The sequence below is a fragment of the Phaethon aethereus genome (genome assembly GCF_964289735.1).
Source record: "Phaethon aethereus genome assembly, chromosome: 1".
Classification (NCBI taxonomy): domain Eukaryota; kingdom Metazoa; phylum Chordata; class Aves; order Phaethontiformes; family Phaethontidae; genus Phaethon; species Phaethon aethereus.
The window spans coordinates 89059424-89086198 of NC_138575.1; the positions used below are offsets into that span (position 1 = coordinate 89059424).

General features: G+C 45.0%; 1 protein-coding gene across 1 annotated transcript in view; it reads left to right on the forward strand.

Annotated features, from left to right (window-relative positions):
• TBX15 (T-box transcription factor 15) overlaps positions 1–26775 on the forward strand; it is a gene marked incomplete at its 3' end in the record, with an annotated part of 105489 nt that overhangs the window by 65392 nt on the left and 13322 nt on the right. The window contains exons 3-7 of the mRNA XM_082004838.1: positions 7205–7306; positions 9079–9250; positions 9606–9773; positions 12959–13023; positions 23517–23614. Of these exons, the coding sequence (XP_081860964.1) occupies positions 7205–7306; positions 9079–9250; positions 9606–9773; positions 12959–13023; positions 23517–23614 (605 nt within the window). The remainder of the gene's footprint in view (positions 1–7204; positions 7307–9078; positions 9251–9605; positions 9774–12958; positions 13024–23516; positions 23615–26775) is intronic.

The window sequence follows — 26775 nt, forward strand, 5'->3', positions numbered from 1 at the left end:
TTTTCAGACTCCCACTCACATTTAATTCTGCTTTGTTTTTTCTTTTCTTGATGCTGTATTTATAGATGTCTTTTTTTGTCTGTTTCCATAAACCTACTTCAGTCCTCTTAGAACTTTTCCTTTCTTCCTTTCCATCAGAGCATTGTTATTCAGAATTTAATAAGATATTTATAACAAGACTCCTTCATTCTTTGCGTGAAAGATGAAAATGGCTTTCTGTCAGCTGCAGTGCTTTCAAATCTGCTATCACCTTTATCTCCTTTTTGTTTGAAAGGCAACCTTAAACTTGGTGCAAAATAAAATAAATTCAACTTAAGCCCCAGGCCATACTGGTTTAAGCAACTAGAACTGAAAACATCTTTAACTCTTTTTCTCTACTCTCCTTCACCAATGGTGATCATGCAAGTTCCCAGAAACATGAGCAGAGGAATTTATTTGAATGCCTCCTGACATCCCTACAGCCCCCAGCTGAAGTCCATGGTCACCTGAGCTGCAGGGGTAACTGTCAGTTAACTGCTGTGTAGAAGTCCTACCCAAAGGGGCAAGCAATGTGCGCTTATTACTGGGGGGCTACACTATAAAAAGTGTGTGGAGTCCTCTGGAAGGGAAGTGCTGCCTGCTGTTTATGGAGGTGGTTTATATGAGTGGGACCACACACACAAGCACAGCCAGGAGGTATTCTTCTGGGGATCCACGTTCTACCTGTCACAGAGCCAGGATCTCATCTCAACAGTGAGGGAAACGATCTCATCTGTCATATCATAGTTATCATATCTGTAGTGCGGGATGGCTTAAACCCAAGTGCTGAAGTCGGGCTCAGTAATAAGAGTGGAGAAAACAGCAGTGAGTGGAACAGGTGACCTTGTCCTCTCCTGACTCCTCTGTGACTCCTGATAGGTTAAATGGTATTTTTGTCTAGAGTTTCTTTGCCTCCCTGAAACCATGAGTCTGAGTTGTTTGAAATGTGTACTTGGCGCTGTTTGTGTTACCAAATTTTTTTTTATTTCCAGTGGTAGGAAGGGAGGGCCCCACAGCGCTCTTCAGTTAGAGACAGCAGCAGGGATTTTGTTGTGAAGCTCTGTTGATGCGGAAGGGGCCCATGGAGAGGATTTCTCAGAGTGAGGGCTAGAAGGTTACAGCTACCAAACTGCCACCCAGAGGTCCTGGCCCAGTGGGCCAGATGAGCTTTCTCCAGCTTCCAGAAAAACATCCCCTCTGGGAACTACTGAGAAGATCTGCTGGGTTCCCTCTCCCTCATAAACAATAAATCCTTTTGCTCCCAAACCCTGCCATTGGCCTTTCCTCTCAACACAAACATCTCCTCTACATGCTCTCATACTGCAGAAGGAAACAGAAAGACCCTTCCCTTCCCTTCCCTTCCCTTCCCTTCCCTTCCCTTCCCTTCCCTTCCCTTCCCTTCCCTTCCCTTCCCTTCCCTTCCCTTCCCTTCCCTTCCCTTCCCTTCCCTTCCCTTCCCTTCCCTTCCCTTCCCTTCCCTTCCCTTCCCTTCCCTTCCCTTCCCTTCCCTTCCCTTCCCTTCCCTTCCCTTCCCTTCCCTTCCCTTCCCTTCCCTTCCCTTCCCTTCCCTTCCCTTCCCTTCCCTTCCCTTCCCTTCCCTTCCCTTCCCTTCCCTTCCCTCTTCACAGGTTTGTTTTCATAAGAAGTATACATTTGGCACCAGTCTTAAATGCAAGGAAACATGAGGTATAAAATAGCAATGATAACTTCAGGCTGCCCTTGTAGACTCATGCACATTGTAAACACAGTGCACACTTAATTTGCAAACCTAAATCAGATTATTTTGCACAGTTTCTTAATCAGATATTTTTTTGACTGGGAAATGACTACTCTGTCTGTTACTGTCAATAGACAAGTTGTTTTTTGCTACAGTTGAAGATCATATCCCTTCATTTTAGGGTTTGCATTTAGCAGATGTCACCCTTAAGCAAATGTAGTCTTATTTAAGTTAAGTTGTTTATGCAGTGTATAAATCATCACACTAAACAGTCATGAAAACTGTACAGGAAATTGTGTCAGTCCTTTTAAACTCTCATATGACTTCTGCTCATTAAGCTGTCTGTACAGGAATATTTCCAATGTCTGAAGAGCTTCAAGGAATTGCATTTGTGTTTTGAGACAACCTGCCAGGTACCTTTTAATTTCTTATCCCCTAATGGGGAATTGCCCTCTCTAAAACTAAACTGTGAAACAGAGAATGAATGTTGAAAGGGAACTTTGGAGATCATCTGGCCCATGCCTCCACTCAGAGGAGGCATGAAGACAGATCCAACTTGACACAAGCTTCACATGTGCTGGTTCAAGGGGCAGGGTAAGAGTTGGCACATTGAGACTCCTAACAGTTTGAAATGGAAGATTTATGCTAGTGGAAAAAAATAAATTCTAGTTTGGGGATATACCTGTGAACCTCCTTTTTTGAACATTTTTCACAGAAGAAAAGAGAGATAAATTTTTGTGTTAAACGAAAATTTTAAACAACAAAAAATAATGCTGGATGCCACAATCCAACTACTTCTTTCTATTGCTGGAAGTTCCCAAACATGGTTTTTAATATCAGTACACTACTGGGCTGGCAAATACTATTTTAATCAAATTTTAGAGACCTTTACATATCATTAATTTTCTTCATATTCAGATTTTCATAAACCTAATTCTCATTATGGAAGGTGACAGGAACTGAGTAGACTGAGACATGGTTGTTACAAAAATGCTTTTTAAAACACTTTTAAGTGGTCCTAAAATAATTCATAGAATCATAGAATCATAGAATCATTTGGGTTGGAAGGGACCTTACAGATCATGTAGTTCCAACCACCTTTGCCCTGGGCAGGGACACCTTCCACTAGACCAGGTTGCTTAAAGCTCTATCCAACCTGGCCTTGAACACTTCCAGGGATGAAGCATCCACAACTTCTTTGAGCAATCTGTTCCACTGTTTCACCATCCTCATAGTGAAGAATTTCTTCCTTACATCTCATCTAAATTTACCCTCTTTCAGTTTAAAGCCGTTACTCCTTGTCCTATCATGTCACTACATGCCCTTGTAAAAAGTCCCTCTCCAGCTTTCTTGTAGGTCCCCTTCAGGTACTGGAAGGCTCCTATAAAGTCTCCCTGCAGCCTTCTCTTCTCCAGGCTGAACAACCCCAACTCTCTCAGCCTTTCTTCATAGGAGAGGTGCTCCAGCCCTTTGATCATCTTTGTGGCCCTCTCCTGGACTTGCTCCAACAGGTATACGTCCTTCTTATGTTAGGGGCCCCAGAGCTGGATGCAGGACTCCAGGTGGGGTATCACCAGAGCAGAGTAGAGGGGCAGAATCACCTCCCTTGACCTGCTGGCCATACTTCTTTTGATGTAGCCCAGGATATGGTTGGCCTTCTGGGCTGCAGGCACACATTGCTGGGTCACATTGAGCTTCTCATCCACCAGCACCTGCAAGTCCTTTTCCTTAGGGCTGCTCTCAATCCATTCTCTGCCCAGCCTGTATTTGTACTTGGGATTGCCCTGACCCATGTGCAGGACCTTGTACTTGGCCTTGTTGAACTTCATGAGGTTTGCACTGGCCCACCTCTCAAGCCTGTCAAGGTCCCTCTGGATGGCATCTCTTCTCCCCAGTGTGTCGACTGCACTACACAGGTTGGTGTCATCAGCAAATCTACTGAGAGTGCACTCAATCCCACTGTCCGTGTTGCTGACAAATGTGTTAAACAGCGCCAGTCCCGATACTGACCCCTGAGGAGTGCCATTCCTCTCCACTTGGACATCAAGCTGTTGACCGCAACTCTTTGAGTGCCACCATCCAGCAAATTCCATATCCACTGGGTGGTCCATCCTTCAAATCTATGTCTCTCCAATTTAGAGACAAGGATGTCATGCAGGATCGTGTCAAATGTTTTGATGACATCATGTTGTTCTTTCCTTATCCACCAACACTGTAACCCTGTCATAGAAGGCCACCAAATTTGTCACACACAATTTGCCCTTAGTTAAGCCATGTTGGCTATGACCAATCACCTCATTTTCCATGTGCCTTAGCATAGTTTCCAGGAGGATCTGCTCCATGATCTTGCCGGGCACAGAGGTGAGACTGACTGGCCTGTAGTTCCCTGGGTCTTCCTTTTTTCCCTTTTTAAAAATGTGGGTTATGTTTCCCTTTTTCCAGTCAGTGGGGAAATTGTAATAACTTATTTCATATCACATCATATTTCTCCAAAAAGGGTACCATGTGTAAGTTCACAGTCTAAGTTTAGGAAGACTGTTTTCCTGCTGAGTGGTAAAGTTAACATATAAATAACTCAATCATTCCAAACTCTTGTTGATATAAGACCTCCTCCGAAACTATATCAGATGTCATCATGTGCTCCCAGTGAAAACAGATGGCCTTCGTGTGTGTAGCTGCTGGCTATAAAGCTAGCTGATACCTTTCTAGATGAAAGGCTCTGGATTGAATATTAAATCAGCCATATTCAAATGGTCTGAGTTCCTTACAAATCTTGGAGCCTCCAGTTTTCTATAGGGTTGGTGCCTCGGGGGGGCCAAGAGCCAGCCAAGAAGAAACACAGAACACAGGGACTTAACCAGGATTACACCTGGGTACCTCCCTAAGTGGCTACTGTTTGCCTCTGTCTTTTCCATTTTCCCCTTTCCACACAGCAGTGCTGCTGGAGACCTGCTGTGGCAGTTCCAGGCCACATCCTTATGGCAAAGAAACCTGAGTTACTTTTACACCCACAGAAAAAGAAAACGAGTAATAATTTACAAAACTTTAAAAGTACACTTAAACCTTAGAGAAAGCAGTGGGATCAGCCGAGCTCTCTCTGATCATTTTAGAGATTAGCCTCTAAGCCTGTTGAATGGTCTGCGGTAATCTTTTACAAGGTATTTCATAAGCAAACAACCCCATAGGCTATACTGCAACTTTACACGGGGCTGCGATTTGGAGAGAGCTTCTTGGAACACACAGCGTTCAGTTTTCCCAACACAGCGTGCAGACCTAGACCCAAAGAGACTCAGATTTAATCCTGGGTTTCTCATCAACCCTCTGAAACATGACCTACCTCTGAAGCTGCTCCCAAGCTACTTCTCTCCAATTAAGGAGAGCTGCGATGTAAAATGCCACATCCTGTACCCATTTGGCTTGGCAGATTTAATGAGCCATTGTGGTAGAAACAAGGTAACCCCCGCAAGCCACCGAAGATTAATCCATTATTCCTCCCTCCCCACCCCCCCAAATCATTCAACTAGCACCACCCGTTGCACAAATCTGCTCTCTCCTTGAAGGGTTTCCGCAGAGAATTTTTTCTGACAGTTTTATGTCTCTCATAACTCTGGTTAGCTGTGCTCTGGCAGCTGTGGGGTGGTGCTCCCCCACACCCCACAATAAATGCCCTTTCCCAAGGCAGATGCAGTTACTAACAGGTCAGAACTTTCCTTCCCAGCGGCCTGAAAGGGCTGAGCACCAGCCTCCTCCTTCCCACCCTTTTCTGCAAGTGGGTATATGTGGCCTGGATGGGAAAGAATAAAATAGCTTCTCATGGTCACATCGCTTCAGTTTAAAAACATGTTTGGAGATGTTGACATAAACTTTCCTGTTTTCTTCCTCCCCCAGGCTGTGTCTGCTGGTAATACTTGGAGAAACAGAAATGTTGGGAGAAGATCTAAATCTTCTTTCCTGACGTTTCACTAATCCCCACTAGGTAGAAGGGAAAGTGTCACGATGGGAAGGCCCCTAGAAACAGTGGACAAATATTTCTTGTATACTTTTCTTGTATTTTTCTTGTATTTTTTCTTGTACTTTTCCACAGTTTTGTCATTGGGATTTTAAATTCCCCTTTAACATCCTCCTTCCATCCAAACAGCCCTCATTCCATAAAGATATATCTACTTATCAGAGGAGAAGAATGTAATTTCATAGGAGCAGCCAGTACTTTCATATTTTCTCTTACCAAAGCTCTGTATCTTCTGGGCAGAAAACATGCAATTGAGTAACACCATCCTGTAGGATGCACAGGGTTTTCTCAGGTAAAGGCTGAGAAGCCACTCAAGCAGAGCTTGGGGCTGAGTTAACAGTCAGTGAAACAACGCAGGATTTCTTTCTGCGCTCTGCTCTGCTGCTTGTTTCCTTTTGCACTTCACCCAGTTCTCAGATTTTACGAAGACATTAAAAAACCGCAATAGTTGCAAATGCAATACGGCATAAACTATTCACTCAGCATGCTGTTTGAGGGAACTGTAGAACGGCAACCAGACTGCTGGCAACCAGAAATTTTTTAAGAAGGAGAAATTACATCATAGCCACACTAACACTGACACGTTTTGAGGTTAAAATTGTTCTGAGCTGTTACCTTCTGAAATAGTTGTCTAGGTACAAACACCTCCAGAACAGTTACTAGTGCACAACAGAGCTAAAGCTTGTGCTCAGACAGGAGAAGAAAGCGTGGGAATTTATTATTGCTGGTGTAGAATTTCGTAACTTGCTTATCAGGAGAAAATGCTTAAGAGAGATCTGGAACATACGTCCTAGAAAAGACAACACTTATGAAAAAGATTGCACAAAATACTACCTAGACTTCAAGGAAACCATGTTGATAATGCCAGTGTTTCTGTTAAATGTGAAATATATGTCTAATAAGCAGATTAATTTGAGGGACATTCTTTCTTAGGTAACTATAAACATAAGAGCAAGAGGATCTTTCAGGATAATGGATTTGCAATAAATATCACTCCGTGATACAGTGTCAAACTCCATACTGAAATGTGCTTTTCTCAAAAAAGAGAACTAAAGTTAGCCTGCATTTAATGAGATATGAGAGAATAATTCTAAATGGACAGCCAATGGGAAGAACAGCAGGAAGGAGATACATCTGTGTACTGAAATGCCTAGAGAGGACAATTTGTGTGGAGCATAACAGAACTGTCTCCTAGGAGCTGGGAACAGACAGAGTGCTCGGCTGGGAGTGATTTATTGTTACCCACAAGGTAGCAGGTTATCCTGCTACCCCTTTTCTTAAGTGGAAAAAAATTTTGAGATTCAAACCACAGTCTGCTACCTACACCAAGACCAGGGGAGTCATACCAAGAACTGGGCTGTGTGAAGTAGTGTGCCTCTGGTGTCAGAGAGTGGCCTAAGGAGTCTCTTCAGCTTCCTTATTCACCATTTTCTTCCCTATTTCTACTCTTCTTTTCCTAGGAGAATGTTTCCAGCCATGAGAGTGAAAATTACAGGCTTGGATCCCCACCAGCAGTATTATATTGCCATGGACATTGTGCCTGTGGATAACAAGAGATACAGGTAAGCTTTTAGGTGCAGAGGTAGGAACATTGTGATAACTCAACGTCAGTGAAAGCCTAGGAAAGACACACACCGTTATACAGCATTGCAAAGGTATGCTGGAGGAGACCGTGTTGATTTACGCCAACATAGCTGATTTGACCAGAATCGTGAGACACAAAACCAGAGGTTTAATATACTCTCTTGCACTTTTGGATTGAAATCTTGCGCTTTCTAAATAGCAGTTTTTAACTGGGGAGATCCCTAGCGTGTATTTCACAACCGACATAATTAGCAATGGCTGTCTGAGGGAAGTGATAACTGGAGTTATCAGTGGGGAGTCTGGAGCCTCTAAAATTGCTTCAGCAAGACAGGAATGGGCAAGCGGCAGCTCAGGTCTGGCCTGAACTGGTTGGGTGATTTTTGTTTTAAAAACGTTCACTGTCCAGCACAGCAGCCACAGGGGATATGGTCCCTCACCTAATGTATGGAGACATTGAGAAACCCTTGGTGAATCTCCACCACTGAGCTGAAAGAGAGGAAGAAGAAATTTCTCTGGTATTAATGAGCTGCCAGTCCTAAAAAGTACTCTGGAAAACTTATGGTCCTCTGCATCCCAGAAAACTATCCAGACAGAAATGGTTTATCTATACTTATTAAAAGACCTCTGAGAGCAAGTCTTTTCCCCAAATAATCTTGATCACACCACATTTCAAGGATTCAAGAATTGGTCCTCTGCTTCAAATGCTAAATATTACATTTTTGTTCTCAGATTGTTTGTCAGGAAAATATTTTTCCTGAAAAGCATCCAGGTAGTTTGTGATACTCAGCTAGTTGTTTTGCCCCTTTCTTTGAGTGTGGTTCTGACAGCATTAACATCAAAAATAAATATATTGCTTTATACTTTGTTTCTGTCCTTGTTAGCTTGTGCAGCCACATAAAGCAAACTAGCAGTGAAAGGGATGTATTAATTTTTTTTATTTATTTCTTTTGAAAATACATGAAATGAGTCACTGTTTGTAGGTAAGGATTGAAATAGCTTTAGCAGAGCTGCGTAGAGACCCAACGTAGGGCAGCACAGGGCAGAACTCAGAGGTGTTAGCAGGACTGTTTGTGAAATGCCTTAGGCTGAAGGAGCTGCAGGACAGAAAGGAAAAAAAGGTGTCTAGGCAAAGATTTGGTAGAGAAATTTATGGCATATATAGGATGGTTACATCAGGAACACAAAAGATCATAAAAGACCAGGAACAAAAAATTTTTTTTTTCCTCTAATCCCAATATTTGTAATACTATATGGAATTTCCTATTTTGGAAAGTTTCAAACCAGAATTCTGTTTTATCAATTGTTCTGTTGCTATCCATTGCACTTTTTTTTTGCCTTTCGTGGATGAAGACACATGTGTTTTGCACAGTCCGGCATGGCAGCCAGTGCAGATTTCCAGAAATTAATGGTCATTTACTAATATTTTCAGAGAGGGCTTTGTTTACCCGTATTTTCTAGCCTCTTACTCCGGCTCAGAGAGGGTTAAGGGGTTGTGAAGGCACATGTGGCCGAATTTTACAGGGAAAATAACTGCAAAGGTGGTTTTAATAAGGAATCAAGTCTGAACAAGTGGCTCAGGGGTAATCTGGCTTTCATTTAGAAGGTAGGAGGTTGCAATAAAGCATATTCTCCCCTGACGGCAAATGAGAGCTTGGGGTGCATGCGGTAGGGTGGCAGGGGAGGGGGAGCCCTGGAAATGTTCCTCGAGTGAGTGACAACTTCCCTTAGTCACCCCCCCTTCCTCTTTCAGGTATGTGTATCACAGCTCCAAGTGGATGGTGGCTGGCAATGCTGACTCCCCCGTGCCCCCGAGGGTTTACATCCACCCCGACTCGCTGGCTTCTGGAGACACCTGGATGAGGCAGGTGGTCAGTTTTGACAAGCTCAAGCTGACCAACAACGAGCTTGATGATCAAGGCCATGTAAGTTAGAAGCTAATCGTGGTGCCTGCTGCCCCAGCCTCGCAGCCAGAAAGGGTGATGCTGCTGCTCTGACGCTCCTGTATCCTGCTGGGCATGCATGCCTGCAGCCACTCTCCAGAGTTACGGAGCTTTTTTTCCCCTACTTCAGTGCTGTTCTTCAAAATGTTGTCGGACCCTATAAAGCAATAAAGCCGCTTTATTCCTGTAGCACAATAGCACAAACTTCATCTCATACTTGTAAGAAAAGAGTAACTTTCTTGTTAGCACTTATTCCACTCCTGCTTCCTTATACATCTGGATGTAGTGTTGAATATGTGGGAAAACTCTTTTCCTTCTCCTTTTGCTTTCTCTTCAGATAATCTTACATTCAATGCATAAGTACCAGCCTCGTGTTCATGTCATCCGCAAGGATTTCAGCAGTGATCTTTCTCCTACAAAGCCAGTTCCTTCAGGAGATGGGGTGAAAACCTTCAACTTCCCTGAGACTGTTTTCACCACAGTGACAGCCTACCAAAATCAACAGGTAAAACTGTGTGCCTTCAGGCTCCTTTTATGTTGGGTGTTCACAAAAATATCAGTGCGCTCTTTGTGTTTGAGACATTAACCTCTCTAAGAAACATAGCTCAAGAAGAGTGTACACTTTAAAGGCTCACTGTTTGTTTTTTCTGTACAAAAAGAAAATGTTTGCTATGGGGTAGTGTGTAGACATGAGGTATCTAGCCATGAAACTGTCTTATGCATAAGGTGCCTGCAACTTTTACTGTAAGGTGAGTAGGTGAGATCAGCCATAAAGAGATGTACTGTGTTCACTTTTCCTTGCTGCCTCATGGTACAAACTACAGTGTCCCGTCCCCACTGTAATTTTAAGGCAGTACAACTAGTCGAGATCTGTTTGTCACAGAGGAAACACGTAGAGGTTTTTTCACTGCTAAAATGAAGGAAGAAGTTTTAAAGAAGAGGAACCTCATCAGTTTGCTGACAAAAGAAGCCTTTGAACGTAAGCAGCAGCAGTCCATGTATTGCATATGAACTAAAATTCTCATGCATAACTCATGCTTGATTCGGATCTTGCACAGTTCCCCAGTGGAGAGTGTTACTATTGACTCCTGATATCGTAAGAGAAAGATGTTGCCACAGTGGGATCCCATTTGCAGAGGCCTTGGCTACTGAGCTCTGCCCTTTTTCTTAAACTAAACTCCATGGCACTAAGAAATGTAATCTCAGTCCACACAAGTGTTTGATTACAAAATTCCCTGTCTATCTATATTTTCCCCAAGGACATGATACCTTTTAGCGGAAATTAATTGCTAGGAAAATGTGAGCATTTGAGAACGTGAGCATTTGAGACACGAGCAAAGAAAGGAGTTTTGGAAAGGGCTCGCTGTGGATTACACACGTTTGCTCCCCCTTCTTCAGTGGCCAGTGAAAGCTGGTGTCCTAGTCCTTGAGGAGGAGGTGGCCTGCTTCATCACGTCTGCAGGCATGCTCATCCCCTTTCCCTTTCCTGCGATTCCCCTCCTTACTGGGGTGGGGGTTCTGAGGGCATTAAAAGGGCCGTGTAACATAATTTTTTCCCAGCCATGTGAAACAGGATCTCAGTTGGTGAGGCTTTTTGTTAAAGTGTTAATAATGTGTCCACTTAGAGAGGTACTGTTATAAGCTAGAAAGAAGATACAAGCCAGCTTGAAAGAAAAACAATCTACTGTCAAGCCTGTTAGGAAAATAGGTTATACAATTTTCTGCCTTATATAAAGTGCAGAGGAGTCTTGAATCAGAAATGGTGAAGTAAATATTTCTCCATTACAGCCTCTGTGCTTCTGGAGAATGACTTCATGAACTCAGTGGACATCATTATATTTAGTATTCTTGCACTGAGGGACAGGCCCATGTCAGATCATCTTAGGGCAGATTGTAATATTTAGCCAATTTATTACAGTTATGAATTGTAACAACTGAGTGAATTGTTATAGAGTTTTTATTTTGCAACATGTAAGAGAGAGCACGTGTGCTGACAGTGCTCCCATGGCTGCCTTTGGATACCCACTCCTAACTTTTTCTCAGTCTGGTTCCCTTGAATTGTCTTAAATCAGGATCCAAAATGGATCAACTACTCCAGCAGAAAAAAAATATCGCAACACAACACAAACTTTTAGCTGTACACCAGACATGGAAAGAGGATAGAGCAAGGAGAAGAAATGACAGGAAATAAGCCTGTTGTTCTTCCCTAATGACCAGACCTGTAAGACATAATTGCACAGGTAAGGGAGGTGCTAAGGGAGGGATGTCTGTCAGGCACTGGCACTGTAAGCCACCTCACTGTAAAGAAACACTGAAACATCTTCCTGTCTCTCTGAATTCCAAACATTTGGGGGTTTTGTAAAAAAAAAAAAAAAAAAAAAAAAAAAAAAATTGGGAGTTGCATTTTTATAATACCATTAAAGAAGATTCTGGTGGGTTGGAGAAACCTTTTCATTAAAAATAAATTTGAATACCCTGAATCTGCCTGCATGCCCTCCAGTGGCTGTAAAACTTTGCCTTACCGGGAGAAGCATCTCTGGAAACAATTGTAAAATGTTAGCAAATCCACCACAGGGATTCCCTCTGCTGTAATTCCATCCTCCACAGAACATATCTGTCTCTGTACACAAAAGTCCCAGGACAGCTGCAAAGTCAGGCTAGCGGAAATTAAGTTCACAAATTAAGCTTCTGCAAAAATAGGAGCTGCATTCCAGATCTGAGGTTAATATCCAGAGTAAGGCCTTGGTTCTGACAGAAGCAAAACACCTGCAAATCCGCTTCAGATCAGTCCGTATTAAACTAGTCCCCTTTGAGCAGATCCAGCAAAAACACCCCAAATTTGATAGGATATGGAGATCTTGCTCTCTTTCCACTCCAGACCACTCCAGGGTCTCCAGGACAAGGTAAGGCTGGCAGAGGGAAGCTCTCATGCTGCACCAGGTTGGGGAACAGCTGAGAGGGAGTAAGATACCATGGGCTGCAGGGTCAAAATCCCAATATCATTTTCCATATTTACCAACACGGAATTCGTGTCTAAAGATAAAGCAGGAAGGAAGATTCCCCAAAAAGCACTCAGTCTGGGTGTCATTTTTTAGAGGCGGGGAAAAAAGAAAAAAAAAAAAGTTTTCCAGACAAGAAAACCCTTGAAGGGCCACCCAGATGCTGCCCAGAAGAGCAGCGCCTTGTGCACGTGACGGGGTGGCCAGCTGCCGCCTTTGGAGGCTGTAGCCTGTGCTCTGCTTGGCCTTTTCTCCTTAGCGTTCTTTGATGATCCATGAGTGCATCCAGCTGCTGGGTAGCTAAGAGGGTCGAGGCTGGGGTAACCCCGACACCAGCCACACCTGAGCAGTATGCCTGCTTCCCGAACCGCCGGCCTGTTGACGGGTGACAGCTCCTGGGGTTTTGGGGCCGGCTCCAAGGTGTGCTTCTCCTTGGGGAGCAGCTTCTCAGCCCCAGCGCTGTGCCATGTTTCCCAGCGCTGCCAGGTTTCTGCCTCTGGCACCGTTCATTTGCTAAGCAGATAATCTGTTCGTGGGTAACGGAGAGGCAACTTTAATGCGTCTGGGGAAATAAGTCTGAAAGATCATCGTGCAGGTGCTTTGGGTGAGAGTGATAATCATCAGTCATCTTCATTTGTTGAAAGAAAAAAAATTGGAGAGCTCAATTAATTGTCTTTTTTGCCCTTTATAGATCACCAGATTAAAAATTGACAGAAACCCCTTTGCTAAAGGTTTCAGAGATTCTGGAAGAAACAGGTAAGAAGAGCTTGTTTGTGTTTCCTCACTGATCTCCCCTCTCCTTCCCCTGAAGAGTGCACAGGGCATGTGTCTAAGGCCAAGGAAGGTGTTTTGTGATCCTCATTAATTTTTACAGGAGAAGTTTGCTGTAGACTAGTTCTCAGAGGAATTAGAAGGACTGTTTTACTTTGCCTAAACAGATCCAATGTATAATGATGGCTTCCTTAGAAAGATATTTTCCAGGCTAGCCAGCTAGACTGACCCTGTTTCTTTACAGAAGTCTCCTCCAGTGCTGCTCCTACCTCTGCCTGGATCCTGCAGTCCCAAACACTGACAGAGGGGTTTAGAAATTCTTAGACAACATATCTGTAAGGGCAGCTTATCACTTTCCTGCTTGAGAGCATTTTTTAATTTTGTTGCTGTCCTGTGTTTAATTTCCTGTTCACTGCTACCTCAATACCCCTTCTGTTACAACTACTTTCAAGGTTGTTTTCTTCTGTATATATGTTTTCATGTTATTTTTTTTCCTGCTGGATAATTAATTTATTTATGCTCATTTCTATTATTTTCATGTTCCTCTGAGCTTTCCCATTTGTTGTTGAGAAGCACAATTAAAACGTTCTTTAGTATCTCTGATCAGTTATTAGTAAACTGCTCATGTATTACTGATATGGTGCCATGATAACCAAAGAATTAGGGAAAATAAATGAACTTGTACAGAGACTGTAGAGTTTCTTAAAAAAATATATTTTTTCTTACTAAAATGAAGAACAGAGATAGAAAAATGGAGGATTGCAGATTGTAAATCAGACAAATAGGTGATAGGCTAACACTCTGCAAAATAATGAAAATTGTATGAGGGGGGACCTAGACACTTTTGTTTGTTCTTTGTTATATGTAGAGCTGGCCAAAAGGCATTTTTAAATTTTAATTTTCACAGGAAATTCCAAATCTTGGAGCACAAATGCTTGCTTTACATTAGAAGAAAAATTGAGTTTCTGACAGGTTTGCAGGATAAAAGTGCAAAAACGTTCTAGTTTCAAACAATTTCAGTTCTTCTCCAGTGATGTCAAATTGTTTCACTTTGACCCTGTCGCTTAATTTTGTCAGGATTTTTATGAAAAGATTAAGTGAAACACCTTAAACATGATTTAGAATACGTTATATTTTAACAACACAATAGTAAAACAGGAACTTCAATTAAAAAAAAAAAAGTATTAGTAAAAGACATTAGAGAGTTATCAAAAAAGAGTAAGAAAGTCCAAACAAAAAGTTTCAACGTTTTCTGCCGTTCAGGAACCCAACAGAATGTGCAGCAGATCTAAATATTTCAGATCTAAATGACGAGGGTATCCTTTAAATCGGTGTGACAAAGTCTTTAAGCACAAAGACGACATCTCGCTGACCCAGCGACTTCCTAGCTTAGCTCCTCTCTTCTCATCTTACTGTAGCTCTGCAAAAGGATGTTGCCGCCCTTATTTAATTCCCGCCATGAGCGTTAGTTCTGATACCTGAGGCATATGTGACTTTTACCCTGCTCTCCTCTCCTGTGTGGGGGACGTAGTGCCCTGGGTACAAGGTCTGCCCTGTGTGCGAGATACTGCACTGGAGGCACTGGTGCAGTTCCAGGTACATGGTGGGCTAGATTAACGTGGAAGGCATTAATAAGGTCCTAGCCCAGCGAATTTGAACAGTTTCCTGAAAAGGTTGGGAATTACTGATCTTTGTAGCTCATTGATTTAAGAAAGGGCAGGAAATTGCTACATGGCTGCAGCTGTGGGGAGGGCTCGGTAAGGCTCTCTGCTGATGTAAAGAGGAATTAAAATCTTTAAGGTATTACACATCAAAGAGAGCAGCCTGAGGCTTTAGGAAGAAAAAACAGGCAAAGGTATTTGCAAGCATATATAGCAGTCAGGCGCCTGCCTCACAAGCAGTGGTCTGGCTAGGGTTGCACCGCTGTTGTCAGCTAGCAGAGGACACTCTAAGGCTCAGCTGCTCCCTTTAAAGTGGACACGTGCATAGATGTACACACAGGAGATAGAAAAGCATTAAGGTCCAAGCTGTTTGTGGAAAGGACTCTCCAAATGGGACTTTTCTTAACTGTGCTGGCTGTCTCCTCTTCCCCTTGTGACTTCCTAATCTCGTCAGTGGGCTACCTGGGCGATGATCATGATGCTCTGTAGCTTCCCACATCCTCACAACAGCTTCGGTCAGCCCTGGTGCATCAGGCTGTAGCTGGAGAATGTCCCACTGAAAATGTAGGCCTCCTCTGCAAAAGAAACAGGGTAATTTGAAAAAGGAGACATTTGTGAAGCAGGCAATATGTCCAAGAGGTTTTCTGTATAAGGTCTTAAAATAAAAAAAAAAAAAAAAAAAGTGCGACAGCAGCAGGGTCCACACAATATCTGAGGCTGCTCCAGGGCATCATATCCCAGTGACATCGGGATACTGAATCAGAGCCACGGTTAGAGTTTGCCAGCAAATGACAGAGAAAAAAAAAGAAAGCACTAGCAAAAACAGTATGGTGGGAGAAGAGGAACTCTTAGACCACTTCTTTCCTAGGATATTTCCTTTCTGCTTTTTGTTGAGGCTTTTCCATGAAATGGAGAGGGATGTTTTTCCTTCACTTATTTTTTATTCTGGTAGTGTTTCACTGTTGCTGCCTGCTGCAGAAATTTCGGGATTGACTGTGGTTTGTAAAACTAGTTTCCCTTCTAAATCTTTCACTTCTGTCAGCTCACACCCTTCCCGTATGGTTCCTTATGACTGTGGTATCCCTTCATTAGTACAAGAGACTGCTAAAAACCTGCCGCTCTGGGGCACCCCATCATGATCCTGTATCCATCTGGCGGGGGGGGATCTTTTCACAGATCCCTCCTTGGATCTCCTTCAGTTGTTTGCATGGCTGCCTCCCTTCACGGCTGACTGCCTCGGTCCTCGCGCTGGGAGAAGGAGCAGCGAGGTATTTCAGAGGGAAGGATGCAAACAGCTGGGCAGCTGGACGTTGTTTTGCAGTCTTTGAGCTCTCAAACCGTGTTAACTAACGGTGTTCAGCAGTCTGGCCCTTAGTCTTGATGAACTAGGGAGATAGGTTAGCCTGTGTTAGATGGCCGAGGCTTAGTTCCCACTTATTAGAGATTCCCTCTGCATGTTTTTTTTGGTCCCTCTTTGTTTCATCTGCAAAAGCATGTAAAGCCTCTGTAAAAGTGAAACAAGAGAAGCGGTCCTGGTGATGAAAGGATACCTACGTAATGTACGTACGAGGCAGGTATTAGCTGGTTGCTTTCCTGAACCTCAAGAGATTGAGAACCAGAGTTTTTGGCGTGTGGAGCTCAGCTAGCCAAATGTTTGAGAAGTGAGGGTGCAGGTTTAATGCCACAGAGCCTATTTTTGGAGACTGAGTAAAGTTCATTTGACAGTGGGATGCTTGCGGGAGCTCCTTATCCAGGAGGAAGCCAGAAGGGGCAACAGTCAGGAAACCCAGCAGGGTGAGGGAAGAAAAAAAACCTAAGCTGAAGGCAAGCAATAGCATTTTCCTTTCAGATGTGGGCAGCTGAGATGGATAAAAGTTGGTTGTGCTGGAAATCCTCTTTGAGCTTTTGTCGAGGGTAAGAGAGCCAGGAGGGCGCTCGGAGCCAGTAGTTTGGCTTCCCCAGTGAACAATGAAACGATGACCTGAATCCTGCGTGCAGCGGGAATGGCAAGGTCGGCCATATGGGATGGATTATGGAGGTGCGCAGATATCTCGTACATCTTTTTTCATTTTTCAGACAATGGAACTGTTTCATTTATTGCCTATTATTAAAACTTTATAGCACTAAAAATAAAAAAATGAATGAAAAAGAGAGAGCGAATTTTGGATACCTTTTAAAGGACTGACCTTATTAAAATAAAGCTTGGCAGTGAGTCCTCTTCTGATACTTTTTTTTACTTCCTTCATAAAGATGGTGTGAGAGGGGAGGGTTTATGGCCTGATAGACAGCTAGAAGTCCATTTTTCAGTGCAGTTCTTGGGAAGCAAAAGTGGATGCTGCATGGATAATGTTCAGCACACTTGGTACCAGCAGCCCTCACCAAAGCCCCAAAGAAGTTGCTGAGATTTCAGAAATGCTGAAAACAATTCTTTTTTTGTCAGCATTTATTGCTGTCCCAAAATGTCTCTGCATTGGCCAGGTGGAGTTTGTTTGCCCTGTTAGGGGTTGGAACACACACAGTGTGTCTAGTATTTCTGCTGGCTAGGAAAGCATTGCCTTTCTGTCCTGTGGCAGAGGTCTGTGATGTGGTCTGGATCTCTTGGTACCACACTAATGTAATAAACTGCTATGGGAGAGAGGGTTGTTAGAGTTGACAGCAGTGGAGTTTCTTGATTCCCACCCTCTCATCCCACCATTTATTTATTTATTTATTTATTTATTTATTTTTACAAAAATGAGAATACACCACAGGAAGAAAAAAAGAAGTATGTAGAAAGGTTAGGGATAGAGGTGTAAAATCAGCCACACAGAGCATCCTGTGCCCTCTGAGCCAAGCTGTTTTTGCATGGCTGCACATTGTTTTTCTGCAATAGTGCATAGGTGGGCTGGTAGGTGCCTGGCAGGTTAGCACAAGAGGCTGCTGTCTTATGGATCTTGTCTGATGCATGGAAGAATCTGAAAGTTCAGTAAGGATGTGTTCTGCTTACATACAAATTCAGAAACACCCACAGCGTTTGTTCTGCGCAGAGATAAAACAAAAACCAAACCAGGAAAAAAAGGATGATCTAGTATACAGGAACCTAAATTTCTCTATAGGAGAACTGGATAAAACTTTGAACTCTGCCACCCACATAACTTAGGCAGGGTGCTTTACAATACCTGTTCAACATGTGCACACCTCTGGGGGAGTAAAGGATGCTCATTTGGGGCAGGACGAGGAAAGAGGTGGCTTTAAGCCAACTGTGGAGTTTGGCATCCGTTCTTCGGGTAGCTGTGGCTGCAGTGTTGCCCGGAGCATTACATGGCAATCTGCGAAGCCGGTGCTGCTGCCAGCAGTTGCAGTGTGGGAAGGGGAGGGTGACAGAGGCCGTGTCCACAGCCAAGGGGCTGTTCTAGACTGGCTCCCTGGTGGCATTGCTCCTTTCCCTGGCATACAGGGCAGGAACAGAGCAGCTTTGGAAGCTGCTTCTGGTACAGTCAGTGCTGCCATTTACCCTCTGTGTCCTCACAGGCACAGTGGAGTCCAACCACCGAAAGCAATGCATTATTCCTGATTTACTCTTTTATTCCTTCTTTTTATTATCTCCTGACTATTCTCTTTTTCCCTTTTGTTTTAGAAGTACAAATTATATGGTACTCGCAAGAAATGTATTGATACAGGAGAAAGCAGTAGACAGAGAGGTGGAAACTTTGAACTGTGAGTCAAGCTGAGCTGAGAACGATGCAGGCTCCAGGCAGAGGCAGGGGTAATAGCTTCAACCTGCCTTTCCTGTTTCCCTGAGCCACCTCCTGTTAGGAGCTGGATTTTACTGGAAGGGAGTCACGAGAGCAGAGCTAGAAGTCAGATGGCGGTGCAGTGGGGTTATGTGCACGGGGATCTAATGACTGAGCCAGACTGTGTGAACACTGCTTTTAGTGAGCTGGCCTTCCTACTCCTCTGCACGGTCCTTGTGGCAGACAGAGAGCAGCTGGATTAGCACAGCTGGAACTTTCAGTCTGCATTTATGGATGTATTAGTTGGTTTTAACCATCAAGGCAGGTCCTTTCAACAGTAGGTCTTGTTGCATCGTGATACTAGCACAGGTAGTGTTTTCATCAATCCCTTCAGTGACAGGGAAGAATGCTGAAAGGAACAGGAAAGCACAGCCGATTAACACATGGCTCAGGGGCTGGTGCCGTCGTCAGAATTTTGGGTTTTTTGACCACGGGACAGTTTACATGGCACCGGGCCTCCTCGCAGCAGATGGAGTGCAACTGACTCCATGGGGCAAAAGGATTCTAGCTTATGAGCTGGCAGGCCTCATCGAGAGGGCTTTAAACTAGATTTGAAGGGGGAAGGGATAAAACCAGGCTCACTAGAGATGAGCCTAGGGGTGGCGTGCCAGAGTTGAAATCGATAGCCCAGCTCAAGTGCATCTATACCAATGCACGCAGCATGGGCACCAAACAGGAGGAGCTGGAAGCCATTGTGCAGCGGGACAGCTCTGATGTAGTTGCCATCACAGAAACATGGTGGGATGCTTCTCATGACTGGAGTGCTGCAGTGGATGGCTATAAGCTCTTCCGAAGGGATAGGCAAGAAAGGAGAGGTGGTGGGGTGGCTCTGTATGTTAGGGAGTGTTTTGATTGTATAGAAATCAATGATTGTGAAGACCAAGTCGAGTACTCATGGGTAAGGATGAAGGGGAAGGCCAATGAGGCAGATATCTTGCTGGGAGTCTGTTACAGACCACCCAACCTGGACTAAGAGGCAGATGAGACATTCTATAAGCGGCAGAAGTCTCGCATTCGCTGGCCCTTGTTCTTGTGGGGGACTTCAATCTACCGGACATCTGCTGGAAGTACAACACGGCAGAGAGGAAACAGTCTGGGAGGTTCCTGGAGTGTGTGGAGGATAACTTCCTGACACAGCTGGTGAGTGAGCCCACCAGGGGAGGTGCCTTGCTGGACCTGCTGTTTACAAACAGAGAAGGACTGGTGGGAGATGTGGTGGTCGGAGGCCGTCTTGGGCTTAGTGACCACGACATGATAGAATTCTCAATTAATTGTGAGCGAAGTAAGGAGAGGGGTCAGCTGAACTGCTACCATGGACTTCCGGAGGGCAGACTTTGGCCTGTTCAGGTCAGTGGTTGAGAGAGTCCCTTGGGAGACAGTCCTGAAGGACAAAGGAGTCCAGGAAGGCTGGACAGTCTTCAAGAAGGAAATCTTAAAGGCGCAGGAGCAAACGGTCCCCATGTGCCGTAAGAAGAGCTGGCGGGGAAGGCGACTGGCCTGGCTGAACAGGGAGATTTTGCTGGGACTCAGGGAAAAGAGGAGAATTTATCACCTCTGGAAGAAGGGGCAGGCAACTCATGAGGAGTACAAGGATCTTGTTTAGGTCAAGCAGGGACAAAATTAGAAAGGCAAAAGCCCAGCTAGAGCTCAGTCTGGCCACAGTTGCAAAGGATAATAAAAAATACTTCTACAAATATATTAACAACAAAAAGAGAGGCAAGGAGAATCTCCATCCCTTACTGGATATGGCGGGAAACATTGTCTCCAAGGACGAGGACAAGGTTGAGGTACTTAATGCCTTCTTTGCCTCAGTCTTTAATAGCCAGTCCAGGTATCCGCAGGGTATTCAGGCCCCTGAGCTGGAAGATGGGGATGGAGAGCACAATAACCCGCCCATAATCCAGGAAGAAGCAGTTAAGGACATGTTAAACCACCTGGACACTCACAAGTCTATGGGGCCTGATGAGATCCACCCAAGAGTACTGAGAGAGCTGGCAGAGGAGCTTGCCAAGGCACTCTCCATCATTTATCAGCAGTCCTGGTTAACAGGGGACATCCCAGATGACTGGAGGCTTGCCAATGTGATGCCCATCTACAAGAAAGGCCAGAAGGAGGATCCTAGGAACTACAGACCTGTCAGCCTGACCTCCATACTGGGGAAGGTCATGGAGCAGTTCGTCTTGAGAGTGCTCACAGGGCATGTGCAGGACAACCAAGGGATCAGGCCCAGCCAGCACGGGCTCATGAAAGGCAGGTCCTGCTTGACCAACCTGATCTCCTTCTATGACCAGGTGACCCGCCTAGTGGATGAGGGAAAGACTGTGGACATTGTCTACCTGGACTTTAGTAAAGCCTTTGACAGCATCTCCCACAGCATTCTCCTGGAGAAACTGGCGGCTCGTGGCTTGGACGGGTTTACACTTTGCTGGATGAGGATCTGGCTGGATGGCTGATCCCAGAGAGTTGTGGTGAACGGTGTTAAATCCGGCTGGCAGCTGGTCACAAGCGGTGTTCCCCAGGGCTCGGTTCTGGGGCCGGTCTTGTTCAATATCTTTGTAGATGATCTGGATGGGGGAATCGAGTGCTCTCTCAGTAAGTTTGCAGATGACACCAAGTTGGGTGGGAGTGTTGATCTGCTGGAGGGTAGGAGGGCTCTGCAGAGGGATCTGGACAGGCTGGATCGATGGGCAGAGGTCAGCTGTATGAGGTTTAATAAGGCCAAGTGCAGGGTCCTGCACTTTGGCCACAGCAACCCCGTGCAACGCTACAGGCTTGGGGATGAGTGGCTGGAGAGCTGCCTGGCAGAAAATGACCTGGGGGTGCTGGTTGACAGCCGGCTGAACATGAGCCGGTAGTGTGTCCAGGTGGCCAAGAAGGCCAACAGCGTCCTGGCCTGTATCAGAAATAGTGTGGCCAGCAGGAGTAGGGAAGTGATCGTGCCCCTGTACTCGGCACTGGTGAGGCCGCACCTTGAATCCTGTGTTCAGTTTTGGGCCCGTCACTACGAGAAGGTCATTGAGGTGCTGGAGCGTGTCCAAAGAAGGGCAACAAAGCTGGTGAGGGGTCTGGAGCACAAGTCTTATGAAGAGCGGCTGAGGGAACTGGGGTTGTTCAGTCTGGAGAAGAGGAGGTTAAGGGGAGACCGTATCGCTCTCTACAGCTACCTGAAAGGGGATTGTGGCGACGAGGGTGTTGGTCTCTTCTCCCAAGTAACCAGCGATAGGACAAAACGAAATGGCCTCAAGTTGCTCCAGAGGAGGTTTAGATTGGATATTAGGAAAAATTTCTTCACCGAGAGGGTGGTCAAGCATTGGAACAGGCTGCCCAGGGAGGTGGTGGAGTCACCATCTGTGGAAGTGTTCAAAAAACGCGTGGATGTGGAGCTTCAGGACATGGTTTAGGGATCATGGTGGCGCTGGATTAACGGTTGGACTTGATGATCTTGAAGGTCCTTTCCAACCTTAGTGATTCTGTGATTCTGTGACTTGCGCAGGGCTTTCTATGCCCCCTGGATACATGGTAGCGGAAGGTCCTCCCTCTGTCTTTGGGCTGGGGATCGCTTATGAGGCTGTAAAAAGGTACCATTCTCTTCCTGTCTGCGTGTGTCAAGAAGCAGATGGAGTCTGAACATGTGTGGCTTTCTCACACAGGGAGCAGAGGAAATCCTGGGGGTGGTACCGGCAGTCGAAGAGCTGCTTTTGCACACAGAGCCCAGCTTAGCAGACAGGTTCACGTTCTGTGCTGCCTTGTTGTCTCCGAGCTCCACGAGCTGGCAGAGGCCACTGTATTAACCAAATAGTTTTGTTGTAATGTGCTCAGCGCTTGTGTGAGACTGCTATGCAGAGATGTCTTCTGTTTCTACTTCTAACAGCTTAGCAGCTAATAAACACCATGCAACAACCTCTCTTCTAAACCTCCTCTTAAAATACAGAGTTTGGTTTGCCAACTCCAATGTATTTAAAGCATCTGAGCTTCCGGGGAGACTTTGGAAAGTTAACCGAGTGAGTGGAGGCACGTGCAGAAAGACATTTTCAGAAGCAAAAGGCAGCTCCAGTATCAGCTCAACACTCACGAGAGGCTCTGGGGATGTTAGAGCCTTTTGCATTGAAAGGGGATACGTTCTCACATTTGACGAAGCATCTTGTCGTGTTCAGGCAGTGCGAGGGCTATAACCTACTGCTGGAAGAGAGGCAGGGGAAAGCAAGGAATGGGGAACAGAGCAATGTGTAGCCTCCACACAGGAGAACCTTTCCTGGGAAGAAACTCCAGGGGGTTGTCTTGTAAAGAACATGGGGGTCTTTCCCTGATAATACACCTATGCCCTCATTGAGCCTGTGGAGTTAGAGACTTTCAGTAGAGCTAGCATTCTGTGGTGAAAACAAGAACAAATCTGAGACCCCAGCCCTTCAAGAGGACAAGTTCTCACGTGATTTTTGGCTTTTTCTCTTTGGTATTGTCTCTGCAGTGAGTAAGGGACCCAAAGCACGGATGCCACTGATCTTTTATAAAAAAACGTCTTATGCATTTCTAGTTGAAGTCTGAAACCAAGGAGATTCCCTTTTGAACAGCTTCCCATAGCACTTCAAAGCAATGTCCAGAACTAGGAGGTGGCAGGGAGAGGCAATTCACAAAATTTCTCTGATTCTGAAGGCTGAATCCCAGATGTCCCTTGTTTGCATCACAGCTTGCATCCACAAAGTGTGGAAACCCACTCTATGATAAAGCATACCTTGAGGAGCTGACGGTCATGTGCTCCCTGCAAAGCAGACAAAAAGTTTGGTATCCTTGCTAAAAAAACAAAAAAACACTGGAAGACTGTTAGGAGCTTTTAAAATCCTGGGCTGGAGCAATTTCCTTTTACTTTAGTGGCTAGCACCTGTGCAGGAAAGCTTGCTCGCATAAGGAATTCACAAATGCCAAGGTGACCTTTCGGTGGCCACTGGCAGCCTGTCAAACGAGGTCAGAACCCTCTTCCCCCAGCACCGATACCTTTGCCAACTGACTGACATTCTTCTTCTCTCCTTGTTTTATTTTCATTGCACAGGACAGGGCTGGAGGCCATTATGGAGACCTATGCCTTCTGGAGGCCCCCAGTGCGCACTCTCACCTTTGAAGACTTCACTACCATGCAGAAGCAGCAAGGTGAGCGTACAAAGGGCATGCAAAGAGCTATACAAAGAGCAGGAGGAGAGGGCGTAAGAGCAGCGATGCATTCTGCTCTGAGTCCGGCAGCTGAGAGGGCGAGTTCATGCACCTCGTTGAGCTCTTGACTGCTGTGGAAGGACACCAAGCAGAGAGGATAGATGGAAATGGTGGAGAGGCTGTGCCTTATGAGGTGCAGCACAGCTGCTTCATCGCCCTGGTGTCCCCAGTGCACATAAGAACTAGAAGGAGGAGCAGGAAGGAGTTCAGAGTTAGGAGAACTGGATCAAGTACATGGCATGAGTTACATGTGAAGAGAGCATAGGGAGACTGAGGAAAAGTTCCAGCATGTCAGACACATTGCTCTCCATTTACAGTTAGAGTTTGCCATTTGTGTGGTAACATACGGGGAAGAGGCCTGTGTCCTCTGGAAGCTTTAGGACACCAGAAATGTGCCTCCCCCCAGGATCATGCTGCCTCGCTTTCAAAACCTGGTGGCCTTGCTGGAGAGATTTTCTGTTAGTACAAGGCTGGGAAGAATTATTGCGTAGGCCAAGTGTTTTCCGCTTGTTCATGCTGTGTCTTTTCATAGCTTCTGCCCTTTACATCTCTCATTTGTTAAGTAGGGCTTTCATCTCCAGTTTCAGGCTGTGTTACTTTTTTTTTTTTCCCCCCCCACTGATAGGACTTCCCCATTCGCTTCATTGCAGCTATTTCTAGTTAAAAACACAGTGATCACTGGGAAGAGAGGTATCAGGGCAGCCTGGTACTTTTTTATTCCAATATAAATGTAAGAAAAGAAACAATCCAAAGCTGTGTTCAAACGTGACACCTGTGAGGTCAAGCAATTGAAACCAAATGCATGCCCTGTGTAGCACGTTCTCCAGCCTCTCTCATATTTGAGCTTGACATCACCCCAAAACTTTCCTCTAGATCTCAAAACCATCTGGGGGTGCCATGGTCTCCTGCAGAGGGAGGGCCACAGCAGTGGCTGCCCATTACAGGGCAAGGAGAGGTTTTGCACAAGCTCAGGGACATGTGTCGAGGAGCACTTGCAGTGAGGCGTGTGGTCAGAGGTGGGTTAAAACAGGGATTCAGAAACGTTTTCATCACCCACCTAAATAGAAACATAACAGCCTCTCCTCCTGGTCACGGTCGCTGGAGCAGCCTCCCTCCTCTGTCTCACCCCCTATTCGGGCTTGCACACCTCCCCTCCCATCGGTTATCGGATAACATCCTAGTGGCAAGTCCAGCTATTGCTTACGTGGTAAGGTAATATTAGGAAAGGAAAATATTTAATGTATTTTTAGCTTGTTTTGATATAGTTTGGCAGCTGAAAAGCTAGGAAGCAAGCCAGTACCCTGTGACCAACCGGCTCTGTGCAGGACCACCACCACTGCACCACAGACCACTGGGTTTAGGGCAGCCCTTGTGTCCACAGGTCGGTCTCAAAACTTAAAACTTCCTGCACAACAGTGCTCTTGAGCTCTTCATTTATCTATGCAAAACAACATCAAAATAACAAATCAGAAATATTCTCTCCATCATAGTGCTTACCTCTCCAGCGGCTGCTGTAACAAGCTGACCCTTGGTCTCAGTGATAGGTGCAAAGCCCAGGTACAAACACTTTCTATTTTAATTTCTGGCTGCCAGGACAGCCCCTAAGGTCCAGCACAAATATGCTGGTCTGGAGGCCTTGGAGTTGCTGGCAGAAAGAGCAAGAAATGCTGGGGTGGCTTTAAGCCACATGTGATTCTTCCCTCCAAACCTAAGATGACTAGGATGTACCGTGCCCATACCTCTTCATCTCCTTGCTTTCAAGCACATAAACTGCATGACAGGTGAGTAAATCACTGGTGTTTAACAGCTGACTTTAGCATAAGCTATTGCACCTCAGATCCTCTGAGCCTTGGCCAGTCTTTTCATGTAAGCGACTTGCCTGGGGCTCTTCTCCTCTCTCCCACCTGAAGCTTCAGTGCTCTGGGCTGCATGCTGTTATCTCATACCCCTGCATATATATGAATTAGAAGTTTTCAGGCTATTATTTTAATAAACAGACACTTCAATTCTAGATCATGCTGTTGTCTCCAAAGCTCATTGAATTTGTGTCATTTCTAAAAAAACACTTGAGGAATTGCAAGCCTCCATTTTATCCCTTGAATTGTTAGTTGGGAAACTGCACTGGGGCTACAGGAGGCTTTCGGGACTAGATGTGTCCCCTGCAGCTTAAGAGGAGTGCATACTTAATGCAGAGTGACAAGATGAGAACAGCAAAAGTGACCGCATGCCTAGGAGTAAACATCACCGATGAGGAGTGAGTTATGGTTGTTCAGCCTGGTGAGGAGGGAGAGAGTACATAATGGTACTGAAATGAGATGCTGTCTGTGGTGGATGGGAAAAGAGCGATAGGCTCTAGTTATATGAAGTCTAGTGATCTGCTTGAACAGGTCCCCTGTAGGAACTGTGGAATTTGGCCTTGGTTTTCTAGAGATGAGTCTCCCTTACGGTGGTAGAAAAAATGGTGCTTTCTGGGGCAGGATCTTGGGACTTCAGTTGTATAAATATGGTGCCTTTACTGCTTTCCAGCCAGATTTTTCTGTGCTACAGATTGCTATGGATTCTTAGCTTTTATTTTGCCACTTGGTAATTTTTTCATGAAATAAAATTGTTATCTGACTTTTCAAAAGAATTTTGTCAAACAAATCCAACTGAATTATTTGGTTAAGTTAGAGATTTGACTGATAGAAATAACCGCATAGATGTGATGCAGTTTTGGAAAGCAAAATTTTTAATTTATTGCCACATATGCCAGCTTGGAAAAATTAGCATTAGCGTGTATTAAGAAAGGAGTATCTGACTGATCTCAAAGCTGATGTGATAAACATGAAAACACCATCCCATAATGACAGGCCCAGTGTTGCTCTGCAGAGATTGGTTCCAGTACTAATTTGTCCAGAACTAAATGAAACAGTGCAGTTGCTAAAAGGTACAAATCTCATAAAGACTGCAAAGTGGTCAGTAATGACGGGGACAAAGGTATGAAGAGCAACAGAGATTTCTTGGTAGCCTGCATGCATTCAAACAAGGCATGGCTTTTGGTTCAGCCAGCTACAATATCATGTGTCTAGGAACAAAACGTAGAACATACATACCCACCAAGT